Source organism: Canis lupus, chromosome 11 (assembly GCF_048164855.1).
Source record: "Canis lupus baileyi chromosome 11, mCanLup2.hap1, whole genome shotgun sequence".
In the NCBI taxonomy this organism is placed as follows: Eukaryota; Metazoa; Chordata; class Mammalia; order Carnivora; family Canidae; genus Canis; species Canis lupus.
In genome coordinates, this window is record NC_132848.1 from 61,455,703 (window position 1) to 61,479,168 (window position 23,466).

The following is a 23,466-nucleotide window of genomic DNA, read 5'->3' on the forward strand; positions in this document are numbered from 1 at the left end:
ACGCACACAGGAAAATGAAACATTAAGTGACTAGAAGTTGAGACGTTTTAAAGTCTAATCATGTTAAGTTTTCGCAGGAATTTAGAAAAGAAAATCAAGACTTACAGAATATAACAGTATTAGAAAGCAAATTCTTACCAAAACCATCTTCAACTCCATCATAAAGCTCATTAAATCAGGAGAGTGCTGCATTCTCTAGATCAAAACATTTGTAATTAATTTCACTTTTACAATGAATATTCCATACACTGAAATTCAAATGAGATACAGGTTCATGTGAACGTGAAAAAAAAATATCAGAAATTGAAATATTAGCTACCATCCCTACTACACTCACCAATTTCATTTTGAAAGAATAATTGAAGCCCTCAAATCTATTTTGATGAGTTATACTGAATGTACTTAAAATCTTTTAAAATTTCACATACTCCTTTGTTCCTTCAGCACTGACCACTGGTCAGTTTAGCAAATCTACCAAACTACATCATTAAAAAAAAAAAAAAAAAAAAAAAAAAAAAAAGATGGTATGAGGTGAAGAGGAAAGAACGTAAAACATAAAAATTAGGCATATCTATGCAATTAAAAAATCTAAAAGTGATAAATTATCAATATCATATTTTTAATTTTTTCCCTTGACCTTAAAAATTATATACAATTGTCGATTTTGTCTTTTCATAACTAACCCATATTAATTCAAGAGGAGTCAATCTTTAAACAAGATAAAACCATCAGAATAAAAAAGCAAAAAGAAAAGAACTTCTAAAGTTGAATAAATATTTAAGAGTTATAATTCCCTTTCCTAGAAATCTTTGATTTTTAAAATAACCATAGAATAAAGAAAGCAAAGAAAATTCTCAAGTGTAACATATTTTTTATTAGATGAAACTCTACATCACTTCTCTGGTTGAAATCAAAACATTGTATTTTTGTTACTTTTTGTGATAATGCTGCTGCACTACCAACACACAGTTCTGAACAAAGCTAATCTGTGAATTTGTTCCCTCTTTTAGATGAAGAAAATAATAATCTAAGATATTTCAACAATGCATGAGACATATGAATCACATCTTAACATAGTTTTGGGTGGGCAAGTCTGTAAAACAAATTTGACTTTCCCATCTTCTATATTTTCCCTGCTTAGCTTACTAGTAATGAGCAATAAATTATATTAGATTTTTGTGAACTACAGCCTAGAGGCTAAATCCAAACCAATACCTATTTCTGTAAATAAAGATGTATTGAAACGCAGCCATATCCATTCATTTACCACTTATGGCTGCCTTGGCTCTACAAGTTAAGGACTTGTGACAGAGCCAACTACCAAAGCCTGAAAAGTTTACTATCTAGCCATTCACAGAAAAAGATTGCTGATCCCCGACCCATATTTACTGAACTTAAAAACAATACACAGAAAGAATTAGTAATACTAACTCTGGGTTCTATATGACCAACTGGAGGGCAGGAAAGAGATTAATAAGTAATTGGGACTTTCTCTAGGAACCCTCTTGGTGAACTGATAGAGTAAAACAGTTATAGATATTATTATACTTAGTCTTTATTAACAAGTTTTTTCCAGGCTATTTAAATATCTCAGTAGATTCATTTCTTAAACTCTAATATACAATATAAATAGTCACAGTGGATAAGGAGGAGGCAGTGGAGAGAAAACAAGAAATAATTTAAACATCCCCTTAAAAAACTACAGTAATTATGCTGCCAGCAATGACAGCCTATATTCTACAAATCAAATAGTTTATCTCCTATATTTCTTTGTGGTTCAGTAATGCTTTATGTGAGTGACTGTCATTGTCAGTTATCATAGATAATAACCTGCTTTTAAGATAGAAAAAATATATGAAATCAGGAAAACATACAAATGAATAAAAGCATTGAAAGAAATGCAGTTCTACTTACATTTATTTTTCTACAAGAGGCATTTTATTACTTTTGGTTTCTTAAGTAACTGATTTTTTTTTAAGTTTTTCTAATTTGTAAAGAAATTTTCAGGTAGAAGAACCTAAACTTTAAGAATAACTACATTGGAGCAGGGGTGAAATGGATGAAGGTGATGAAAAACTTCCAGTTATTAAAAAAAATTAATCCTGCCTATTTATTCACTTGTGCTATATTTACAACTAGGCTCATTAAGTATGTATACATGATCCTAAGTGAGCTCCACAACACCTTTTCTGTTACTAATGTAGAACTACATTCCTAACTTCCCCACAGATACTCTACAATTCCATAATGAGTCCTGGATTTCTTCTTACTACCCCTATTCAGTCTCAGCAGGAAAAAATAAATCACTCAAAAAGTGATAGATATGGATAAGGGTGATTGACTACATTTGAAGATCCTAAATTCTCCAGGATGGAAATCAGTTTCAGGACAAATGCTACCTAGAAATGTGCTGAGGATTCCCAGACAGAAAAGATTTTAAATAATGCATGGATCCTTAAAATATTTGAGCGAGATAAAACCTATAAAATTCAGCAACTACTAAACCAGTCTGTTACAACATTCTACAAGTTGTCCACTAAAAAGAGTTAATTTAGTAATTTCATATCCCTGCTTAAAATAAACCTTTTAAAGAACTTACCTGTTGCACTATTTGATGGTATCCATTAAGTATTGTTTTCAGTTGCCAACTACATAATAACCTAAAATTTTAATAGAACAAAATGGTTTGTTTACTGTTCAGAATTAAAAGGAAAAGACTTATTTGTATGCTAACACTAACATGCACATACATAGAAAAGAATGACAAATATAATTCTGACAAGCTAATAAAATTTTTACCACTGATACTGTTGAAAGTCTTGTCTTCAAACTGTCGGTACTACTTTTATTTCAAACTATAAATAACTACGATCAGTAAATGACATGCAAACAGTAAATCTTTCTTTTTTAACATATCCAAAGCAAAATTTTCCATTGAACTAGATTCTTCTCTAAGGTTAGTTAAATAAACCAGTAGTTTTGATCATAATATACTGAGCTTGTATCTGAGAAGGCATATGTAGCAATATAATCTTCACATTCAAGACTAACGTAAAAGATATACTTAGTGTTCATCTATCCACTGGCTCACCTCAGCTGTGCTACAATATTGCTTAGGTAACTAACTCTTCTAAAAATTGCTTTTCCTTATCTAAAGTAGGATGCCCCTCTTAGATTCCCCCAATTATAGCCCTTTCAGACCACAAGGACTCTTCCATTTTTGCTATGCTAACCCCCATTTCCACCCCTATTTTCTCTCTTACTGGCAAAGTAGTTCATTCATTAGAGTTTCCCCATTTGCCCATGGGGAAACTCCCTTTCCAAGTGTACTTTCCATCCCTTGCCACCAACTTGGTCATATTAACTTATTAATCAACACTATTGGGATACTCTTATTTTCTGCTAGTATTTTCCAATGGAATATATCAACTTGTTCAAGCAAATCTCAATTTAAAAAAAACAAGATCATTGTAACTCTTCCTTGGCTGCATACCCTTCTCTATCACTCCTTTCTTTAAACTACAGTTGATCCTTGAACAATAATACTGCTTGAAGTACACAGGTCCACTTGCAGATTATTTCAATAAAATATACATACAGTAAAGCAAACACGTTTCCTCTTATGATTTTCTTAGTAACATTTTCTCTAGTTTGCTTTAATAGTCTATAATTCATACAACATACAGTATACAAGTGTTAAAGCAATTTGTTCATGGTATTGGTAAGGCTTTTCTGGTCAACAGCATGCTGTTAAATTTCTGGAGAGTCAAAAGTTACATGTAAAATTTTCAAGTGTATGAGGGGTCAATGCCCCCAACCCCTAAGTTCTTCAAGGGCCAACCATAGTTTACATTGTTTACATTTACTTTCTACTCATGCACTCCAAAACCCAATAAAATCTGGCTTCTGCCACTACATGAAACCTCATTTAACCTAATCCCTCTGCAATACTCAACACTATGAACCATTTCCTCATTAAGCTTCTATTTGGCTTCAGCGACAACTATATAGATTTTCCTCTTACTTCTTTGCTCAATTCTTAGCCTTCTTCCAAGTTCCTATTTATCAGTGCTTTACATGTTGGTATACTCTCAAATCCTTTAAATATTAGCTTTCTCTTTTCACCCCACACATGCAGGCACTAGAAAATATCCATACTCACAGCTCCAAATCCCATGCCTACCGTGACTTCTATGTCTTAGACTTGAGTTCCATGCCAATACATTAAACATCTCCTCTTGATATTTCACACCCAATATATCTTAAAATGATGGCTCTCCTATTTCTCCACTGTGACCTCTTTTCTAGCTTAGTGATCTGAGCCAGGAATCTAGAAAGCATGCTTCACTCCTCTTTCTTTCATTTCTGCTACTTCTAATCAGTCACAAAATCCTGTCAATTCTACTAATAAATGTCTTGGATTCTTCCTCCACTTCACCCCCAAAGATGCTTAAGAGCAGAAAAGAGATTCTAGGTACTACCTAATTCCCAGTCTCATCTCTTAACATTCCTTGATGGGCTGTCTGTACCAACAGATATCTTACACAATTGCTATTTATTGCTTTAAAAGGAAAAAAAATTAGAAAATTATTGTGTTACCTTTGAAAAGTACTTCACAAGGAAAAAATAATTTACAAATGTACACTGGTTTGGAAAAATTAGAAGTTTCTGGTTGACTCTAGTCAAAACTCTAATGGTTAGAATAAGCTTTTACCAGATTAACTCAATGCCCATCCCACAAGGATGCATGTATATAACAAAACACTATATCACCTTGCATTCTTCATTTGTAAATCTTCAGGCAACAATATTTTAAGGTGAAAATCACGTCCCTGTGGAAAATATTGAAAAGATTCACTCAAATTTTCATCTTTCACAATATTAAAAGATAAACACAAAAATCACATAGGAAAGGTAATGTTTTCCTTTGTTTTCTAAAAGTTATCAACTTTATCAGAATCTTTACATTTGTTAAAATATATGCAATGGAATATTGATTTGAAGAAAAATAATATAAAAATGTCAGCAACTTTGTAATCATTGGAAAACCAAAACAGAGATAAAGCTTGATTTTTAAGAGATAACAAACTCAGATAACACAAGAAATATTAAGAAATTAATGCAAACAAAGAAATCCAAATATTTCTTATAAATTTATTAAAAAAGAAATTCTTTCAATTGCTTTGACTGTGGAAGGAAAAAAATCACAGTGTAAAATAAGAATATATAATACATTACAGGCTTCATATTTTCCATTTCCTCGTTTTAATAAAATGGAAATACATTTAGTTCCACAATCCAAATATACAAACATGAGAGAAATATTTTCAAAAAAACAGAGTATTTAATTTTCCCACATTTGTGGACCTCTAATAAATAAAATCACTAACATTTAAATATTCACTAGCTATACATTTAGATAGACCAAATTTTACTTAAGAGTCTAAAGAAAGAACTGTTCTCTAAGAAATATATTCAGTTTTACTTTCTTGAGAAAGTGAATAGGTAAGCAGCTTAAACTTTATATCTTAAATAGGATAATACACATGATCTGAGCAAAGGTAAGCAGAAAAAGACAAACAGAAATATAATCTTTTACTCCAACAATATAAAATGAAAAAGAGTAATAAAATTCTTGAAAAATAATCACCATGAGAATTTTAACACAGGCTCCCTCAAAGCAGATTCAAAACTAAAGGAACACAATTAAATGTACCCCATAACCTTTACTTTCATGATATTACAGTTCTGACTTTCATTACATTTAAATGTCCTTTAAAAAAATGAAACAAAATGTACTACTGACCTTTTCAAAAGGTCAAGTAACAATAATTCACTATTTCATTAAAGCACTAGAAGGTATTATGTAGTAACTTTAACCTAACTTTATAGACATCCCACACATAGGTGTAAGAACAATCTGGAATTCAGAATTTACATGAAAAATAGTAAAACTACTCTACTGATCTGTTATCTGAAAGAATAAAATTCCAAAGTCCCTTATTTGCAAAATCCAGCCATTTTAAAAGGTCAAATGCCATGTTACATGCCATAATACTTTTCTGATTCAATAAAATGTCCAAAATTAGGGTTTTTTTTTTTTTTTTTTTTTTTTTTAGCTAAAGCATATAAAAAAATGTTAATTGCTCTCAAGAAGCAAGTCTTCCAGGTTGCAGGGAACAAAGTACTGTCAGTTGCCTAAATCTGAATCTCTCCACACATCCTCCTAAATAGATCAATATTAAGAACATTTAAAACAGGGTCACCTGAGTGGCTCAGTCAGTTAAGCATCCAACTCTTGGTTTTAGTTCAGGTCACAATCTCAGGGTCACCAGATCAAGCCCCTTATCAGGCTCCATGCTCAGCATGGAGTCTGCATAAGATTCTATCCCTCTGCCTCTCCTCCCACTCTCCATCTCTCTCTAAAAAATAACACAAAATCTTGAAAAAAAAAATGTCTCCAGCAAAATCAGAAAATAGAACACTATAAACTTCAAAATATCTATAGGAAATATAAGCCACTTTCCAGTGGTTTCCAGTTGGGCTCCCATATCAAATCCTTTTAAAGAACTAGGGGGTTCAGAAAAAATACATGGAAGAGAAAAGAGGGGACTGAACTAATGTTAAGATAATATTAAAAAGTTTGGTAGATCAGAGCACTGACTGCAAGAAGGGGCCTTAATATAAATACAAAAGTCAAGAAGCTCACCTTGGAAAAGAAATACACAAGCATAAGATGATAAAAAGGGAGGTAAATACATCCCTTGGAAACTGGGTGCTAGGAGGAAAAAGTAAAAGTGGGAAATTGAGGATTTTACATAACAAAATAAAAACACTCAACTCCTCCCCCTCAGCACTACTTTAAAAATTATCCATTAAATAAGCTATACTTTGCTTCACCTCCAGAAGAAAGTATTCTTAAACTAGGAATCTTATAAACTACTGCCAACAATCAAATTCAAAAGATACTGTTTTCACCAATGCCAACCTACTATGAGTAAAAATCAGAACAAAAATAATTGTAGTTGGTGATCACCTATTCAAACAAAAAACACAAGGCATAAACAAATTATAATACTGAATTATATTATCATTAATAGCATTCGTACTCAGATTCAGAAATTCAAAAAGAACATAAATTATAAGGAAAAAAATTAGTTCAGAAAAAAATGATATTAAAATAGAAGAATAAATTAAGAGGTTCTCAAAGAATAGAGTAAAATAAAAATTTCCTAAGAGGCACGGTACCTGGGTAACTCAGGTGGTAGACTCTTGAGCTCAGGGCTGTGAGTTTGAGCCTCAAGTCGAGGGTAGAGATTATTTCAAATAAAATGGTTAAAAGTGGCAAAAGTTATGTGTACTTTACCCCAATTAAAAAAAAAAAAAGATTTTAGAGAGAGAAAGGAGGAGAGAGAGAGAGCAGGGGGAGGGGCAGAAGGAGAGGGAAAGAGGCCTAAGTAGATTCTGTGCTGAGCACGGAGCCCAATACAGGGCTTGATCCCATGACCCTGAGATCACGACCTGACCCAAAACCAAGAGCTGGACCTTTACAGACTGTACCAGCCAGGTGCCACTCCCAATAAAAAATTTTAAAAATTTCTTAAGAAGCCCTCCCACCCCCCAAAAAGCTAGAAAGTTACCAAATGAGAAAAAAAAATTAAAAACCATCAAGGAAAAGAGGCTGAAGTGGAAACAGGTAAAGAAAATCCAATATACAAAGAATTGGAGACTCTGAAAGGAAAACAAAAGAGCAGAATATTTTAAATTATAATCCAAGTATACTTTCTGGAAATTCACATAATAAAAAGAACTGAACACATGAGAAATGACTCCTAATGATCCACTCTGAAATGTACCTTAATATGCAGGCTTTAAAGAAAAAGTTCATAGCTTCTGAGACCAAATAATATATGGGAAACAGAATAAGAGTAGCATCACACTTTTCAAATCAAGATTTTTAAAAAGCAACAACAGAACTTCTAAGAAACTGAAAGAGGGGATCCCTGGGTGGCGCAGCGGTTTGGCGCCTGCCTTTGGCCCAGGGCGCGATCCTGGAGACCCTGGATCAAATCCCACATCGGGCTCCTGGTGCATGGAGCCTGCTTCTCCCTCTGCCTGTGTCTCTGCCTCTCTCTCTCTCTCTCTCTCTCACTCTCTCTGTGACTATCATAAATAAAAATTAAAAAAAAAAAAAAAAAAGAAACTGAAAGAGGATTTCTGCTTCTAGCTATGATGGAATAACAGTGGCAGGATTTGCCCTCCAACATTAACTAAAAACTGGACAAAATATATGAAACAATGATGTTCAGACATCAAATAGGCAGCAAAAAACAGTGGTTATTGAAAGAAGGGAAACAAATGAGAAAATCTTTATAATTATCCTGTCTTACTACTTGCAGAATCTTCAGGCTACACAACAAGGATGGAGAACCAAATGGAGCCTGACATTCTTCCTGATTTGAGAAAAAGAAATGATTTGGGGGATGCAAAAGTATGTGTAATTCACAAGCTACAGTACCAAAGAAGAAGAGAGAACTATACAGACAATAAACCTAGACAATGTCAGTGTATTCCTGCAAAAGAGTCATCAGGTAAGTATGATTGCTGCATGTATGTGAGAAGACCACCGAAAGCCAGGGATTTGTAAGAATGGACCATATAATTTCAGAGCTCACATAAGGCTGAGAGTAGTCATGTTTTCTATTAGCAAGAATAGAAAACTTTATACTATAAAATTTATCATTAAAGAGAATAGCCTGAAGAATACTGCTTAAGTGGCAGAGCCAAATTAATCTAGGCTAAATAAAGTCTGTGTTGATTCTGCCTAACAAAGCTTAAAAGCAAACTATGACAATATTAAACTGTTTCCAAATAATTTAAATACAGCTTAGAATAAATCGAGAATACTTAAGAGAATAAAATGATCTAGCACACAATAGTTACAGATGCACAATATCTGGCAACCAGTCAAAATATACCAGGAATGCAAACACACACACACACATGGAAGTAAGATTCAAAAAGAGAAAAATCAAGAGAAATACAAAAATGGCATATGATTGAACTGCTCAAAAAAATTTCAACAGTGGTAAATACATTACATATATTCAAGAAGGTAAAGAAAAGCATGAGCATGCTAAATAAAACATGAAAGATAAATACAAACCCAAATCAAAGAGGAAAAAAATACAATATCTCAGATGCTAGAGAGTATTAACAGTAGATTAAGCCTTGCAAAAGAAGGTATTAGGGTATCTGAGGTACAGAACATTCAAAATAAAACAGAAAAAGACTGAAACAATTAAAAAGAACCATTAGTGAATTATGTAACAACTATACAGTGGCCTAATATACATGTATTTTGAGTCTCCCAAAAAAAAAGGAAGGAGAGGGAGAAACAAAAAAATTTTTAAAGAAATAATGGCTGAAGTTTTTCCCAAATTAAGTATAAAGATATACTCACAAATCCTAAGAGGTCCACAAACCCTACGGAATAAAATCATAAAGAAAACTACACCAAGGTACATTATAATCTAATTGACAAAAATCAATGATAAAAAGAAAAATCTTAAAAGCAGTCAGAGAAAACACACCACTTACAAAGGAACAAAAGTAAGAAACAGTAGAGATTTCTCATAGGAAATAATGCAAGACAGGTAAGCAACATCTCTAAAGAATGAAAAAGGGGGAAAAAAATCAATCTAGAATTTTTTTTTGATGTGGTAATTATTATTTTTTTAATTTATTTTTTATTGGTGTTCAATTTACCAACATACAGAATAACCCCCAGTGCCCGTCACCCATTCACTCCCACCCCCCACCCTCCTCCCCTTCTACCTAGTTCGTTTCCCAGAGTTAGCAGTCTTTACGTTCTGTCTCCCTTTCTGATATTTCCCACATATTTCTTCTCCTTTCCCTTATATTCCCTTTCACTATTATTTATATCCCCCAAATGAATGAGAACATATAATGTTTGTCCTTCTCCGACTGACTTACTTCACTCAGCATAATACCCTCCAGTTCCATCCACGTTGAAGCAAATGGTGGGTATTTGTCATTTCTAATAGCTGAGTAATTCAATCTAGCATTTTATACCTAGTAAAAAGTATCTTTCAAAAGGCCAAGTAAACACTCTGTCAGACATAAAACCATTAAAAAAAGTATCAGTATAAGATGTGTACTACAAGAAATGTTAAAAGAATAACTTAAAGAAGTAAACAAAACAGAATTGTGGAAATAAAACAAAGAGTACCAGAAACACTAAGTATATAGGTAAATACAAAAGACCTTTTTTCTTATTTTCTAAGTTGTCTTTCAAGGATAACTGTACCAAAAGTGGACAATCTGAACAAATAAATAAGTAGTGGATTACAACCCAAAGTATAAAATTAATATGTAAGAGTCCATACTGATATAAATGATTGATTTAATATATGAGAGAGTTAAGGAATAACTAACCAAAGAGGTGAAAGACATTTATTCTGAAAACTATGTAATAATTAAAAACTGAAGACAACACACACACAAAGACATTCCATCCTCATCTCATGGATTACAAGAACAGATATTGTTAAAATGTCTATATAGAATATGCAAGGGTGGGGAGGGATCCCTAGGTGGCTCAGAGGTTTACCGCCTGCCTTTGTTCGGCCCAGAGCATGATCCTGGAGTCCCAGGATCGAATCCCACATCAGGCTCCCTGCATGTAGCCTGCTTCTCCCCCTGCCTGTGTCTCTGCCTCTCTGCCTCTCTGTCTCTCTCTCTCTCTCTCTTTCTCTCTGCCTCTCGTGAATAAATAAATAAAATCTTTAAAAAAATAGAATATGCAATGGGAAAAAGACAGTTTCTTCAATGAAAGGTATTGAGAAAACTGGACAGCTACATGCAAAAGAACAAAATTGGACCACTTTCATATACCACACACAAAAATAAACTCAAAATCAATTAAAGACCTAAATGTGAAATGAAACCATAAAAGTCCTACAAGAGAACACAGGCAGTAGTAATTCCTCTAGCATCGGCCATAGCAACATTTTCCTAAATAGGTCTCCTGAGGCCAGGGAAACATTAAGCAAAAATAAACTATTGGGACAACATCAAAATAAAGATTGTGCACAGCAAAGAAAATAATCAACAAAACTAAAAGGCAATCTACTGAATATTTTCAAATGACATACCTGATAAAGGATTAATATAAAAAACATATAAATAACTTATACATCTGAACACACACAAAACCTAAATAATCCAATTAAAAATGGGCGGATGACATGAACAGACATTTCTCCAAGACATACAGATGACAAAGACACATGTAAAAATAGATGTTCAACATCACTAATCATCAGGGAAACACAAACCAAAACTACAATGAGGTTATCACCTCATACCTGTCAGTAGCTATAATGAACAACACAAGAGACAACAAGTTTTAGAGAGGATGTGGAGAGAAAGGAACACTCTTGCACTGCTGGTGGGAATGCAAAAGGTACAATGATTTTGGAAGACACTATAGAGGTTTCTCAGAAAGTTAAAAATAGAACTACCCTATTATCCAATAATAAGTATATAAATAAGGCACTAAGTATATACCTAAAATTACAAAAATACTAATTCAAAGGGATACCTGCACCCCTATGTTTACTATAGTATTATTTACAATAGCCAAATTATGGAAGCAGCCCAACGGTCCACTGACAGATGAATGAATAAAAAAGATGTAGTACATATATGCAATGAAATATTACCCAGCCATAAAAAAGAATGAAATCTTGGCAGTTGCAGCAACCTGGAACTAGTGAGTAAAATGCTAAGTAAACTAGTCACTCAAGAAAGACAAATACAATGATTTAACCCATATGTGGAATTTAAGAAATAAAACAAATGAGCAAAGAAAAAAAATTTGAGATGAACCAAGAAATAGACTCATTAACTACAGATTACCAGAGGGGAAGTGGGCAAGGAGGTATGGGTGAAAAAGGTGATGGGGATTACAAATACACTTATCATAAGGAGAACTGAGTAATGTAAGAATTGTTGAATCACTCTTTTGTATACCTGACACTAATAGAACATTGTACAGTTCTCTATACTGGAATAAAATTTAAAAACTTAAGCAAGGGAGTTAAACTAAACTTCATTACAAAATTCCAGATAAATTATATACTCTACATTAAAAGAGGGGGAACATAACCCTGCACTCCTTATGTAAGAACAACTGATAGAGATTTTTCTTCCAAAGAGTAAGTATGCAAAGGGGAAAAGAGTTAACTCTGCTGTAAAGAAACCTGACAAACACTAGTACAGCTAAGGTCAACACCAACAGTGGTAAATCATATTGACAGTTTGCTCCCTTTATATATGTGATGAAATGGTACTTAAACTTTGCAATGTTCTCTCAAAAACCAATAACATAAATCAATGAAACAGGATAGAAAACCCAAAAATTAACCCACTCTAAAACTGTCATTAAAAAATAAAAGTCTCTTGGAGCGCCTGGGTGGCTCAGTGATTGGGTGCCTGCCTTCTGCTCAGGTCGTGATCCCAGGATCCAGGATCAAATCCCATACTGGGCTCCCTGTGGGGAACCTGCTTCTCCCTCTGCCTGTATCTCTGCCTCTCTCTCTCTCTGTATTTCTCATGAATAAATAAATAAATCTTTAAAAATAAATAAATAAAAGTCTCTTAGTAAAAGAAGATAATTGTTTAAAAGAAAATAGAAGTATAAAAAGAAAAGAAAGAAAATAGAAGTATATTGGGAGGGTTACAAGATAAATAGGAAAAATATATATAACAATAGCACAAAAGCCAGACAATGAGAAACAGTACATTATGGAATGCCTAGGTGGCTCGGTGGTTGAGTGTCTGCCTTTGGCTCAGAGCATAATCCTGGGATCTGGGATCAAGTCCCACATTGGGCTCCTTGCAGGGAGCCTACTTCTCCCTCTGCCTGTGTCTCTGCCTCTCTCTGTGTCTTTCATGAATAAATAAACAAAATCTTAAAAAAAAAAAAAGAAACAATACATTATAAGATTCTTATACTATAAAGGAAGTGGTATACTTGAAAATGTTAAAATACAGCTCCGTATTGTAAAGCCGAGAACACTAAAAAAAGAAGAAAATGATATAGCTGATAAACCAACAGTGCCTATAAACTGTAATCTTAATATTACTTTAAAGTAAATCATGACAAGTTTAAGATGTATATTATAAACTCTAAAGCAACTAATTAAGGGGAAAAATAGCTAAAAATAGGCTGATAAAGGAGATAAAATGCAATTATATTTAATGAAAATGCAGAAAAATAGGAAAAAGATACGAAACACATAGGACAAATAGAAAACAAACAGCAAGGTATCAGCTTTAAACCCAACCATATCAATAATCACATTAAATGTAAATGGTCTAAATACCCCCAAGTGAAAAGCAGCAATTATGAAATTAGATTAAAAAAAAAAAAAAAAGCAAGATCCAAAAGAAATCTTTTTTAAATAGAGACACAAATAGGTACAAAATGATGGAAAATGATTAGGCCATGCCAACACTAAATCAAAAATGAGCTGGAGTCACCACACTAAAGAGATTCTAGGACAAAGATTACCAGAGATAAAAAGGGTTATTTCACAATCATTTAAAAAAAAAAAAAAAAAGTCAGTTCAAGAGTACCTAACAATCCTCAAAGTTTATGTACCTAATAAAAGAACTTCAAAATATATGAAGCAAAAACTGACAGAAATGGAAGTAGAAATTGAACAATCAATAATTATAGTTGAAGATTTTTAATACCTCCTTTCATTAATAAAACAAGTAGACAGAAAATCAGTGAGCATATAAAAAACTCGAATAGCATTATGAACGAACTTGACCTGACATTATAGAACAATCACCCAACAGCAGCAGAATGTACATTCTTTTCAAGTACAGACATAACATTTACCAAGGCAGGCCATACTCTATACCATAAAAGAAGTCCAAATATATTTAAAAGACTTTAAAACATACAAATTATGTTGTGATCAATATGAAAGTAAATTATAAATCAATATCAAGGGGCACCTGGGTGCCTAAGTGGTTGAGCGTCTGCGTTTGGCTCAGATTGTGATCCAGGAGTCCTGGGATCAAGTCCTGCATCAGGCTCTCCGCAGAGAGCCTGTTTCCCCCTCTATGTCTATGTCTCTGCCTCTCTCTCTCTCTCTCTCTCTCTCTGTCTCTCATGAATAAATAAAATCTTTAAAAAAAAAAAATCAAATGGGTCGCCTGGGTGGCTCAGCGATTGAGCGTCTGCCTTTGGCTCAGGGTGTGATCCTGCAGTCCCGGGATCAAGTCCCACATCGGGCTCCCTGCATGGAGCTTGCTTCTCCCTCTGCCTCTGTCTCTGCCCCTCTCTCTGTGTCTCTCATGAAAAAATAAATAAAATCTTTAAAAAATATATATCAAATATATATCTGGAAAATCCTAAAATATTCAGAAAAGATATACTGTTTTTCTAAGTGACCCATGAGTCACAAAAGAAATTAACAAGTATTTTGAACTAAAAAAATGAAAACACAATATGCAAAAATACATGTGATACAGCCAAAGTAGTGTCTGAAGAAAACTTTATAAACACTAAACATCTATATTATAAAACAAGAAAGTCCTCATTATCAATGAGCTAACCTTCCACTTGAAGAAACTAGGAAATTTAAGATCAGAAAGCAAAGACACAGAAAAATAAGAAAAATCAATAAAAATCAAAAGTAGGCTCTTTGAAGAGATCAATAAAATTTATAAACCTCTATGCAGTTGCACCAGGAAAAATATCATCATGAATGGAGACAAGAGGTATGTATAAAAAATGTCCACAATTTCTTTGATATTTCTACCTTTAAGAATTGGTGTTAACTTTCTCTCTTTTTGAATATGGACTAGATTTGAGACTCACTATTAAAAAAAAAAAATAGAGCAGAAGTAAATATGTGTAACTTGATCTCTGTTTTATGCTTGATCTCTATTGTATCATTCAGGGGAAGTTAGTTGCCATGCTGTGAGGACCCCATGCAGGTCTATGCAGTAAGGAACTGAGGCCTCCAAGTCAAGAGCAGTAGAACACAGAGGGCTCCTGCCAATAGCCCTGTGAATGAGCTATCTTGGAAGCAAATCTTTTCCCTCTGGTCCAGACTTTAGAGAACTGACACACTGGCTAACATCTTCATTGCAAGTTCATGAGAAATGCTGATCCAGAACCATCTACCTAAGTAACTTTTAAACTCTTGATCCATAACAAAGGTAAGATAATGAATGTTTGTTGTTCTATGCCATGAAGATTTGGAATAAGTAGTTATACAGCAAGACAACCAATATAGGCAACATCATTACAGACCCTAAATATATTCGCTGAAAGGACAATAAAGGAATATTAAGTAACATTTAAGCCAATAAATGAAAAAATCTAGAGAAGATGAACAAATTCTTTGAAGAAAACAAACTGCAAAGCTCACTCAAAAGGAATAACCTAATCGAGACAATATCTTCTTTAAATCACAGGGAACATACGTGCACGCACACACACAAAATCAGTAAGTTTCACAAACTATAATTTTTAGAAACAGTATCTAATCACAAAACTAAAAATAATAAAATTAAAAATAAAAAAAAAACTTCCGTAAGAAATTTTTAAATCTTTATTAAGTAACTCCTGGATGCAAGGGATCTAGAAAGTAAAATTATGCTAATACTAAAAAATGATTATGATAAAACGCCATGTGTCAGCATATACAGGGTACTTTAAAAACAGTGGTGAGAGGAAAATGCAGAGCCTTAAAAACTTTTATCAGTAAAAATGGGCTCTCACAACCAAATCTGGGACAATTTACATCAAAATAAATAAGGAAAGTAACAATTACAATCCATTAAATAAATTATTTTTAAAACCTATGATTCCTTTCTTATACAAATAAGTGGGAGGAAAAGAGAAAGCTATTCCTTATAATACAATGACAAGAAATAAAGAAGAAATAATGGAGTTAGAAAAATCATTTGGAAACCACAAAAGTATTAACTGGATCAATCAAGATGCTAAAACTGCTACGTGTACCTGAAAGTCTGTGATGCCTCAGAGTAGCTCTCTAAAAGTACTTATGAATTACAAAAGGAAAATCTCACATATGCTATCTTAAACAGATAATCAGAGGGAACATCATCCATGAGAAGCATTGACTTCACACCCTAAAAAGGACACAACATTCTCTGCCAAAATTACAGAATCTGAATTTAATGAGGAGGAAGTATCAGTCAAACCCAAACTGAGAGACATTCTGCCTAATAACCAAACCTATTCTTAAAAAATGTCAAGTTCATAAAAAGTAAAGAGACTAAGGAACTATTCCAGATTAAAGAGAAAGACAACTAAATGCAATGTGGTATCTTACCTTACAATCAGATGGGGGGGGTAGGCTAGAAAGAAATACAAAAGGAATACAAAATATACAAAAAGGAATTACAAAAATGTAATTGTAACATTAACAAAATTTGAATTTGGACTCCAGATAATGCATTATATCATGATTAAATTTCCTGATTTTGATAACTACTATGGATATATGTGTGTCCCAGCTCTCGTGAAATACATGCTGAAGTGTTCAAGAATAAAGAGGAACTATATCTGCAACCTCATCTCAAACTGTTCAGAAAAATAATTTATATATACACGCACCCACATACAATACACTCAATAAAATCAAATAGGGCAAAAGTAAAATGGCAAATCTGGGTAATCTTCATCCATACTTGTTATTTTCTGTAAATTTGAAATTATATCCAAGACAAACACCTTTAAACAAAATCCACTGCACCGGGATCCCTGGGTGGCGCAGCGGTTTGGCGCCTGCCTTTGGCCCAGGGCGCGATCCTGGAGACCCGGGATCGAATCCCACATCGGGCTCCCGGTGCATGGAGCCTGCTTCTCCCTCTGCCTGTGTCTCTGCCCCTCTCTCTCTCTCTCTCTCTGTGACTATCATAAAAAAAAAAAAAAAAAAAAAAAAATCCACTGCACCAAACAAAACAACGTTAAATAAAGCGTTTAGGCTAAGATTTCAACAAGCTGCTCAAGGCAGGTACAAATCAGAATTATAGCTACAGCAAGGATCATAAGAAAATTTCATCTAATCTCAATTCTTATGTTTACACATTTTCTAAGAGGCTTTAGCAGATAGACACATATAAGACCAAGTACTTTCCTTAAAATGCCTAACATTAGGTATTAGGTGGTTCCTGATAAAAATGTAACTTAGTATCTCTTCAATTTTTCTAAACGTTATCTGAGAATGAATCATGTTTTCAACTAAGAAATTCAAGACCGATACTTCCAATTGAGGAAAGAAAAGGTAGATTACCTTTACTCCAGAAATAATAATGAAATTTAGCCTCTACTTTCTGTGACAGCCACAAGAATTTGAAGAAAAATGACTAAACCCGTATGTACTCTCTATAACCTTTCTTTAACCAAAGTGCATTCTGATTAGTTCTATATTTAATATTCTGAGGGGTAGGTAAAAGTTTCATTTAGCAAATACATCTGATAATTCACATAGTATTTTTGAGAGATCACTACAGGTTTTGAATAAACGTCAAAACATACAGTAATTCCTAGGATATGGCCCCTACCCTCAAAAAGTATGTGGGCTGGCAGGGGAGAGGATGAAACAGGTAAATTTTGTAGACACAAGCTCCCAGTCACAAAATAAGTAAGTTATAGGGATGTAATGCACAGCATGGCAACTATATTAACACTGCATTGCATATTTGGAAACTGCTTAGAGACTTCTCTTAAAAGTTCTCATCATAAGAAGAGCGCCTGGGTGGCTCAGTTGGTTAAGTGGCCTACTCTTGATTTTGGCTCAGGTCAGGATTTCAGGGAACTGGGATGAGGCTCTAGTTAGGCTCAGGGCTCAGCAATGAGTTGGCTTGAGGATTCTTGCTCTCCTCTTCCTCTGCTCCTCCCTCCACTCAAGGGCACACACACCCAAGACTAGCATTCTCTCTCAAATAGATAAATCTTTAAAAAAAAAAAAAAAAAAGTTCTCATCATAAGAAAAAATTTTTTTTTAACATTTTATTTGAGAAAGAGAGAGTACATGAGAGAGATTGCAAGCAGGGGAGAAGGATAGAGGGAGAAGCAGACTCTCCGCTGAGCAGGGAGCCCTAAGAGGGGCTTGATCCCAGGACCCTGGGATCACGACCTGAGCCAAAGCAGATGCTTAACCCATTGAGCCACCCAGGTGCCCCAAGGAAAAAAAACATTCTGTAACAAGGGCACGCGGGCGGCTCAGTGATTGTGTGTCAGGCTTTGGTTCAGGTCATGGTCCTGGGATCAAGTCCTATGTCAGCTCCCCATGGGGATTCTGCTTCTCCCTCTGCCTATGTCTCTTCCCACTCTCTCTCACGAATAAATAAAATCTTAAAAAAAAAAAAAAAAAATCTGTAACTACATATGGTGAATCCGATGAACAACTAGACTTACTGTGATCATTTCACCAGATATACATACATCAAATCATTGTTGTACACCTGAAACTAATGTTGCATGTCAGTTATACCTCATAAAAAAACCCACGAAATAGGCTTCTCTTTAAAGTTAAGTATCAAGTTTTCATATATCCAATACCCAAACACTTCTGAAAGTTGAAATCATTCTCTTAATCACTATAATTAAGAGTTAAATTTTACCTCCATCCCACTCTTTTAATGCTGACAATGTTTTGATGAGGATTGCTGAATGGAGTGAGTGTTAATCAAGGTAAGGTGGAGCAAAGCAATTACTCCTTTTCCTTTCAGAAAATAAAAATACTTCTGAGAACAGAAATTTTTATCCATTACTATGATTTTTTTTCCTTCAAATTATCTGGTTAATTACTAAATTTTAAATTTATTATGATACAGTTGCATAATTCATGTTTCTATATAATTGAGTTCAAATAATTGAAAAAGTGCATGTCTGCAAAAAACTCATACACATTTTTTCCAGAAAACACACTTATGTTTCAATGCTCCATGGCTTTACAATGACCACTTTGTTTCTTTTTTCTTTAGGAACTTGTCCTTACTTTACATAGCAAATCAAACCCTCAGGTTGGTCAGTGAGGGGTTACATTTTACAGGTAAAAGGTTATTGCTGGTAATTTAACCTATTCGTGACCCATATTCCAAGTGGCAGGTGGTTAATTTGTGTGGTTTCACCAGTTTTTCCTCAAGCACACTGTGTTAAAGGACAAAAACAGAAGAAGAAAAAAAAAAAAAAACTAACAAACAAGCTCGCATTGTGCTGGTGAGGGAGGTAGCACGAAGTTGAATATAAAGGTCTGGGAGCAAAAAATCTATACTCAAAATCCCAACCTCGGGTATCCTGGTGCAACGGAAAGAGGCACCAATGCAGGAGTGGGATCAGATGGCCTCGCTTTCAGGGATTCCGGCGATCACGGACAAGGAACTTAGCCTGAGCGCTTGCCCATGCCCTGATTTCCTCGACTATGAAGGCTGAGAAGGACTTTAAAAAAAAAAAAATCTGCCTCCAAGGGCCAAGGATCAGCGAGACCATGTTCTTGGAAAGCGCTCTGCAAACTTCCAACCTGTACACGTGCGTTACTGGGTGTGATCAACTCCACCGGAGAAGCCGCCCGGACTCTGCAAAGGTCGTTAATTCGGCTGCCAAGACTCCGTGCAAAATATCGCTACCGGCTGTGCTCAGGGACACAGCAACTTAGTCGAGAGCCAAAAGGAGGTTTTCCTCCAAAATATATTTTTACGGCAGAAAACTAAAAGAAGGTAGATTCCCTGGTGAACGGGCCACCAGACTTCAGGCGGCTTGGCGGGTGGGGGGTTGTTAGAAACGAGGTAAAAATTTGCAAAACAAACGAAAACCAAACAAGCCAGTGACAGGTGGGACGGACGGACGGATGCCGAATTAAAAAGGAAGGCAAACCCCGGGAAGCGGGCGCGGGGGCGTGGCCTTCCGCCTTGGGCCCCGCCCCCCGCTCCTGTCGGGGCTCCGCCCACGGCATCCCCGGCGGCGACGCAGGCCCAGGCAGCGGCGGGGGGCGTGGCTGGGGGTGTGGCATTTCCGCCTTGGGCCACGCCCCCCGCCCCCGTCCCGCGCAGGGGCTCCGCCCACGGCGTCCCCGGCGGCGGCGCAGGCCCAGACAGCGCGGGGGGCGTGGCTCGGGGCGTGGCCTCCCACCTTGGGCCCCGCCCCCCGCTCCCGTCCCGCGCGGGGGCTCCGCCCACGGCGTCCCCGGCTGCGGCGCAGGCCCAGGCAGGCGCGGGGGCGGGGCGCCGGCTGCCGACCTCCGCTCGAGCCCTCCAACCTCGGGTGTCGCGCGCCGCGCCTCTCCATCCCCTCACCGCTCCCGCGACTGACTTCCAGGGGCGGGGCTGCGCCGCGAGAGGGAGGCCCTCCCGGCCAGCCAGCCCCAGGCGGGCGGGTACCTGAGCCGAAATGAATCCCTCGTACACGGTTTTCGCCCGGTTCTGGGGCAGAAGCAGCGGGAACTGACGCAACAGGCTCGCCTCCATCTCCGCCATGGTTCGCCGTCTGTGGAGCCGCGGGAGGGGGATGGGGGGGCGGGTTATCCGCCGCCGAGCCCCGCACATGCGCAGTCTCGCCTGCGCCCCGCGCTCGGAGGGGCGGGAACTGGGCTTTGGCGGGAAAAAGCCTCGACGGCGCTGCGGGGTGAAACGGAGGTCAGGCCCAGCCAGATGGGTGTGGCTCGGCGGGCGGCAGCGTTGGCCCCAGCGGGGCTCTCGGCTCCGTAGAGCTACCTGAACAAGATCCTTCCAGCCTCGCCTGTCCCAAAACTCCTTCGGTCATTTTGTTGGATTTTATTGAAAGACTGCTGCAACTTTGTTGGAGTTGCATTTCTTGCCGCATAAGATGCCCCAGCTCGCCGCCTTCACCGAAACCAGCCTCCTGTTGGCCTGTCCTACAGGATCTCCAGTGTGCCGCCAGCTTACAGAATAATGTATTATTCCACCAAGTTAATAGTGTATTGAATCCATAATGCAACATATGCAATGTAATTCTGTGGCTTACCAAGTGAAGTCAGATATACAGTATTGGAGGGATGCACAAATGGGTGTGCGTATACACATACCTACATTCACACACGTATCTCCAAACTCAGGGCAGCGTTATACTCCGTTTTGGCGCACTGCACTCACAAACATCTAAAGACAAAACATGAGACAAGATTGCTAATTAACTTGATGAGCCAGTTAGTTTTTCTTTGGTAACCCTTTCTATACATTTTTTGAACTCAGGGATGGTAATGACCCACTTACTTTTACTAAGGGCCGATTAAGTAAGTAACACGACTATTTACCACAAAACCATTTGACATCCCAGTCACTATTCAAATGCATTGTATTTTTTGAGCCCTAGTATTTGTAAAACACGATCGTGATATGCCAAGGCTACGCAGAGATGAGCAAGATGTGCCCTCTCCCATCTCTATTGCCCTCAAAATGGAATTTGACATCTTGAAGATTAAAGTTTCACAACCACTGTGACCGTATTCTGGATACTTATGGGGAAAACAGGATCCTACAGCAGTGTTTAGATATAAATCACACTAAAGCAGTGGTTCTTAAAATGTGATCCTAGGACCAGCAGCATTAGTAACACTTAGGGACTTTGTAGGAATGCACGTTTTTTGCCCCCTCTGTCTCAGATCTAGGGAATCCTAAACCCTGGGAGTGAGGCTTAACCATCTGTGTTTTAAAAGGCCCCCCAGGTGATGGTAATGCACACTGAAATTTGAGAATCTCCTCCTTAGGGATATGACCTACCCACACTCCATTATGCAACTCATTCCTTAAGGATGATACTGTGTTCAACCATCACAATCATGTTAAACTATTTACATAGATGCCCAGGCTATATCCTTGACTGGTGGTTTTCAAAGTGTGGTCCTTGGATCAGCATCATCAGTATCACCTGGGACCACGTCACCCCAGACCAATTGAATCATTTAACTCTAGGACACGAGCTCAGCAATCTGTATTTTAACAAGCATGTGTCTAACACCTCTGTTTTAACAAGGAATTCTGATGCAAACCAAAGTTTGAAAAACACTACCCTAGACTGACTTAGTGAAGTTACATTTTCACACCTAATTCTGTTATGTAGCTAGTTGAAAGTCATTGCATTAATCAAGTGAATAATTGCCAAAGGTTTTAGTTCTGAGCTCAGACTTAACCTAGCCACATTGTAAAGTTTAGAAAATATTAGATGAATAAACATAGTTTATTGTTGTCAAGCCATTATTTAAGAGACAGAGATAATTTTAATTATAAAAAGAGAAACTTTAAAAAAAGCTGAAAGAGTAATCCCAATTTGGGTTTGATATTAGGGAGCTGAAATTTTCTTGGCTTTTCTATAATGGTCTCAAGGTCACTACTGGAGTCCTAACCATCTGAATAGGTGGACAAACAATGATAGCTTTCCAAGAGGTCCTTTTTTGAACAAGTCTTATGTCACATTGGCTATCCTGTATGTAAAAGGTCTGGGAAACACAATTTTTTGGCTAAATATATTGCTTAGAATGCAGTTAGTAAGAATAAAGGAGAGAATGGTTGAGATGGGCTGCTTTCCATTTCTTCAACACTGAAAAATCCACCTGCCTCCCCCCAAGACAAAGAAAAAAGATTTTAACTTGACATTACGTTATTAATGAAATGCATACTTTATATGACAAATTTTCATGTATGTGTACTTCTAAAATTATGGTAGTATATTTTCCTGTTTTTTATTTTTTTCAAGATAATTTTTTCCTTCAAAGAGTACTAATTAAATTGTATTTTGTTGACTAACTGAATTGAACATCATCTAAAAAAAGTATTAAGGATTAGAAATCATATGAATAAGTAACATTATAAAAAGCAATAAAGAACCAATTTTACATTTTGGAAATAGTGTAATCTACATAGTAATGAAATATCCTACAAATAGAATAAGGAAGCCATGAAATTACAAATATATTTTCATCCAAAAATGTCCTTCAGCTATGAAAAATAAATAAGATATGGTTGTGGTTTGTGACATTCCTGTAAAGAATTCTTTCTTGATGGGAATAGGATTTGCTAAAATAGCAATTTTATTTCTATTTAGTAAGAGAGAGCAAGTAACATGATTAGCCATAATGTGGAAACAGCTAAATTATAAAATTTTGAGAAATAGCTAAATAAACAAAAATAAATTAAAATTTACTCTAGGGGTCCTTGGGTGGCTCAGTCAGTTAAGAGTCAGACTCTTGGGCAGCCTGGGTGGCTCAGCAGTCTAGCACTGCCTTCAACCCAGAGCATGATCCTGGAGACCCAGGATCGAGTCCTACATCGGGTTTCCTGCACGGAGCCTGCTTCTCCCTCTGCCTATGTCTCTGCCCCTCTCTCTGTGTGTGTCTCTCATGAATAAACAAATAAAATCTTTAAAAAAAA

At 36.2% G+C, this 23,466-nt stretch overlaps 1 protein-coding gene across 5 annotated transcripts in view; it reads right to left on the bottom strand.

Moving 5' to 3' along the window:
* FANCL (FA complementation group L) overlaps positions 1-20,619 on the bottom strand; it is a 112,410-nt gene extending 91,791 nt beyond the window's left edge. For 2 of the 5 annotated variants that reach the window (XM_072768443.1, XM_072768444.1), the window contains exons 1-5: positions 20,461-20,602; positions 6,710-6,778; positions 4,774-4,832; positions 2,600-2,660; positions 139-195 (exon numbers count right to left, since the gene is read on the bottom strand). In XM_072768443.1, coding sequence (XP_072624544.1) covers positions 139-195; positions 2,600-2,660; positions 4,774-4,832; positions 6,710-6,778; positions 20,461-20,556 — 342 coding nt within the window. In that variant the 5' untranslated portion in view covers positions 20,557-20,602. Of the gene's footprint in view, positions 1-138; positions 196-2,599; positions 2,661-4,773; positions 4,833-6,709; positions 6,779-20,460 lie in introns of all 5 variants that reach the window. The other 3 variants (XM_072768446.1, XM_072768445.1, XM_072768447.1) reach the window with 3 other exon arrangements.
* Positions 20,620-23,466: the final 2,847 nt, after the last annotated feature.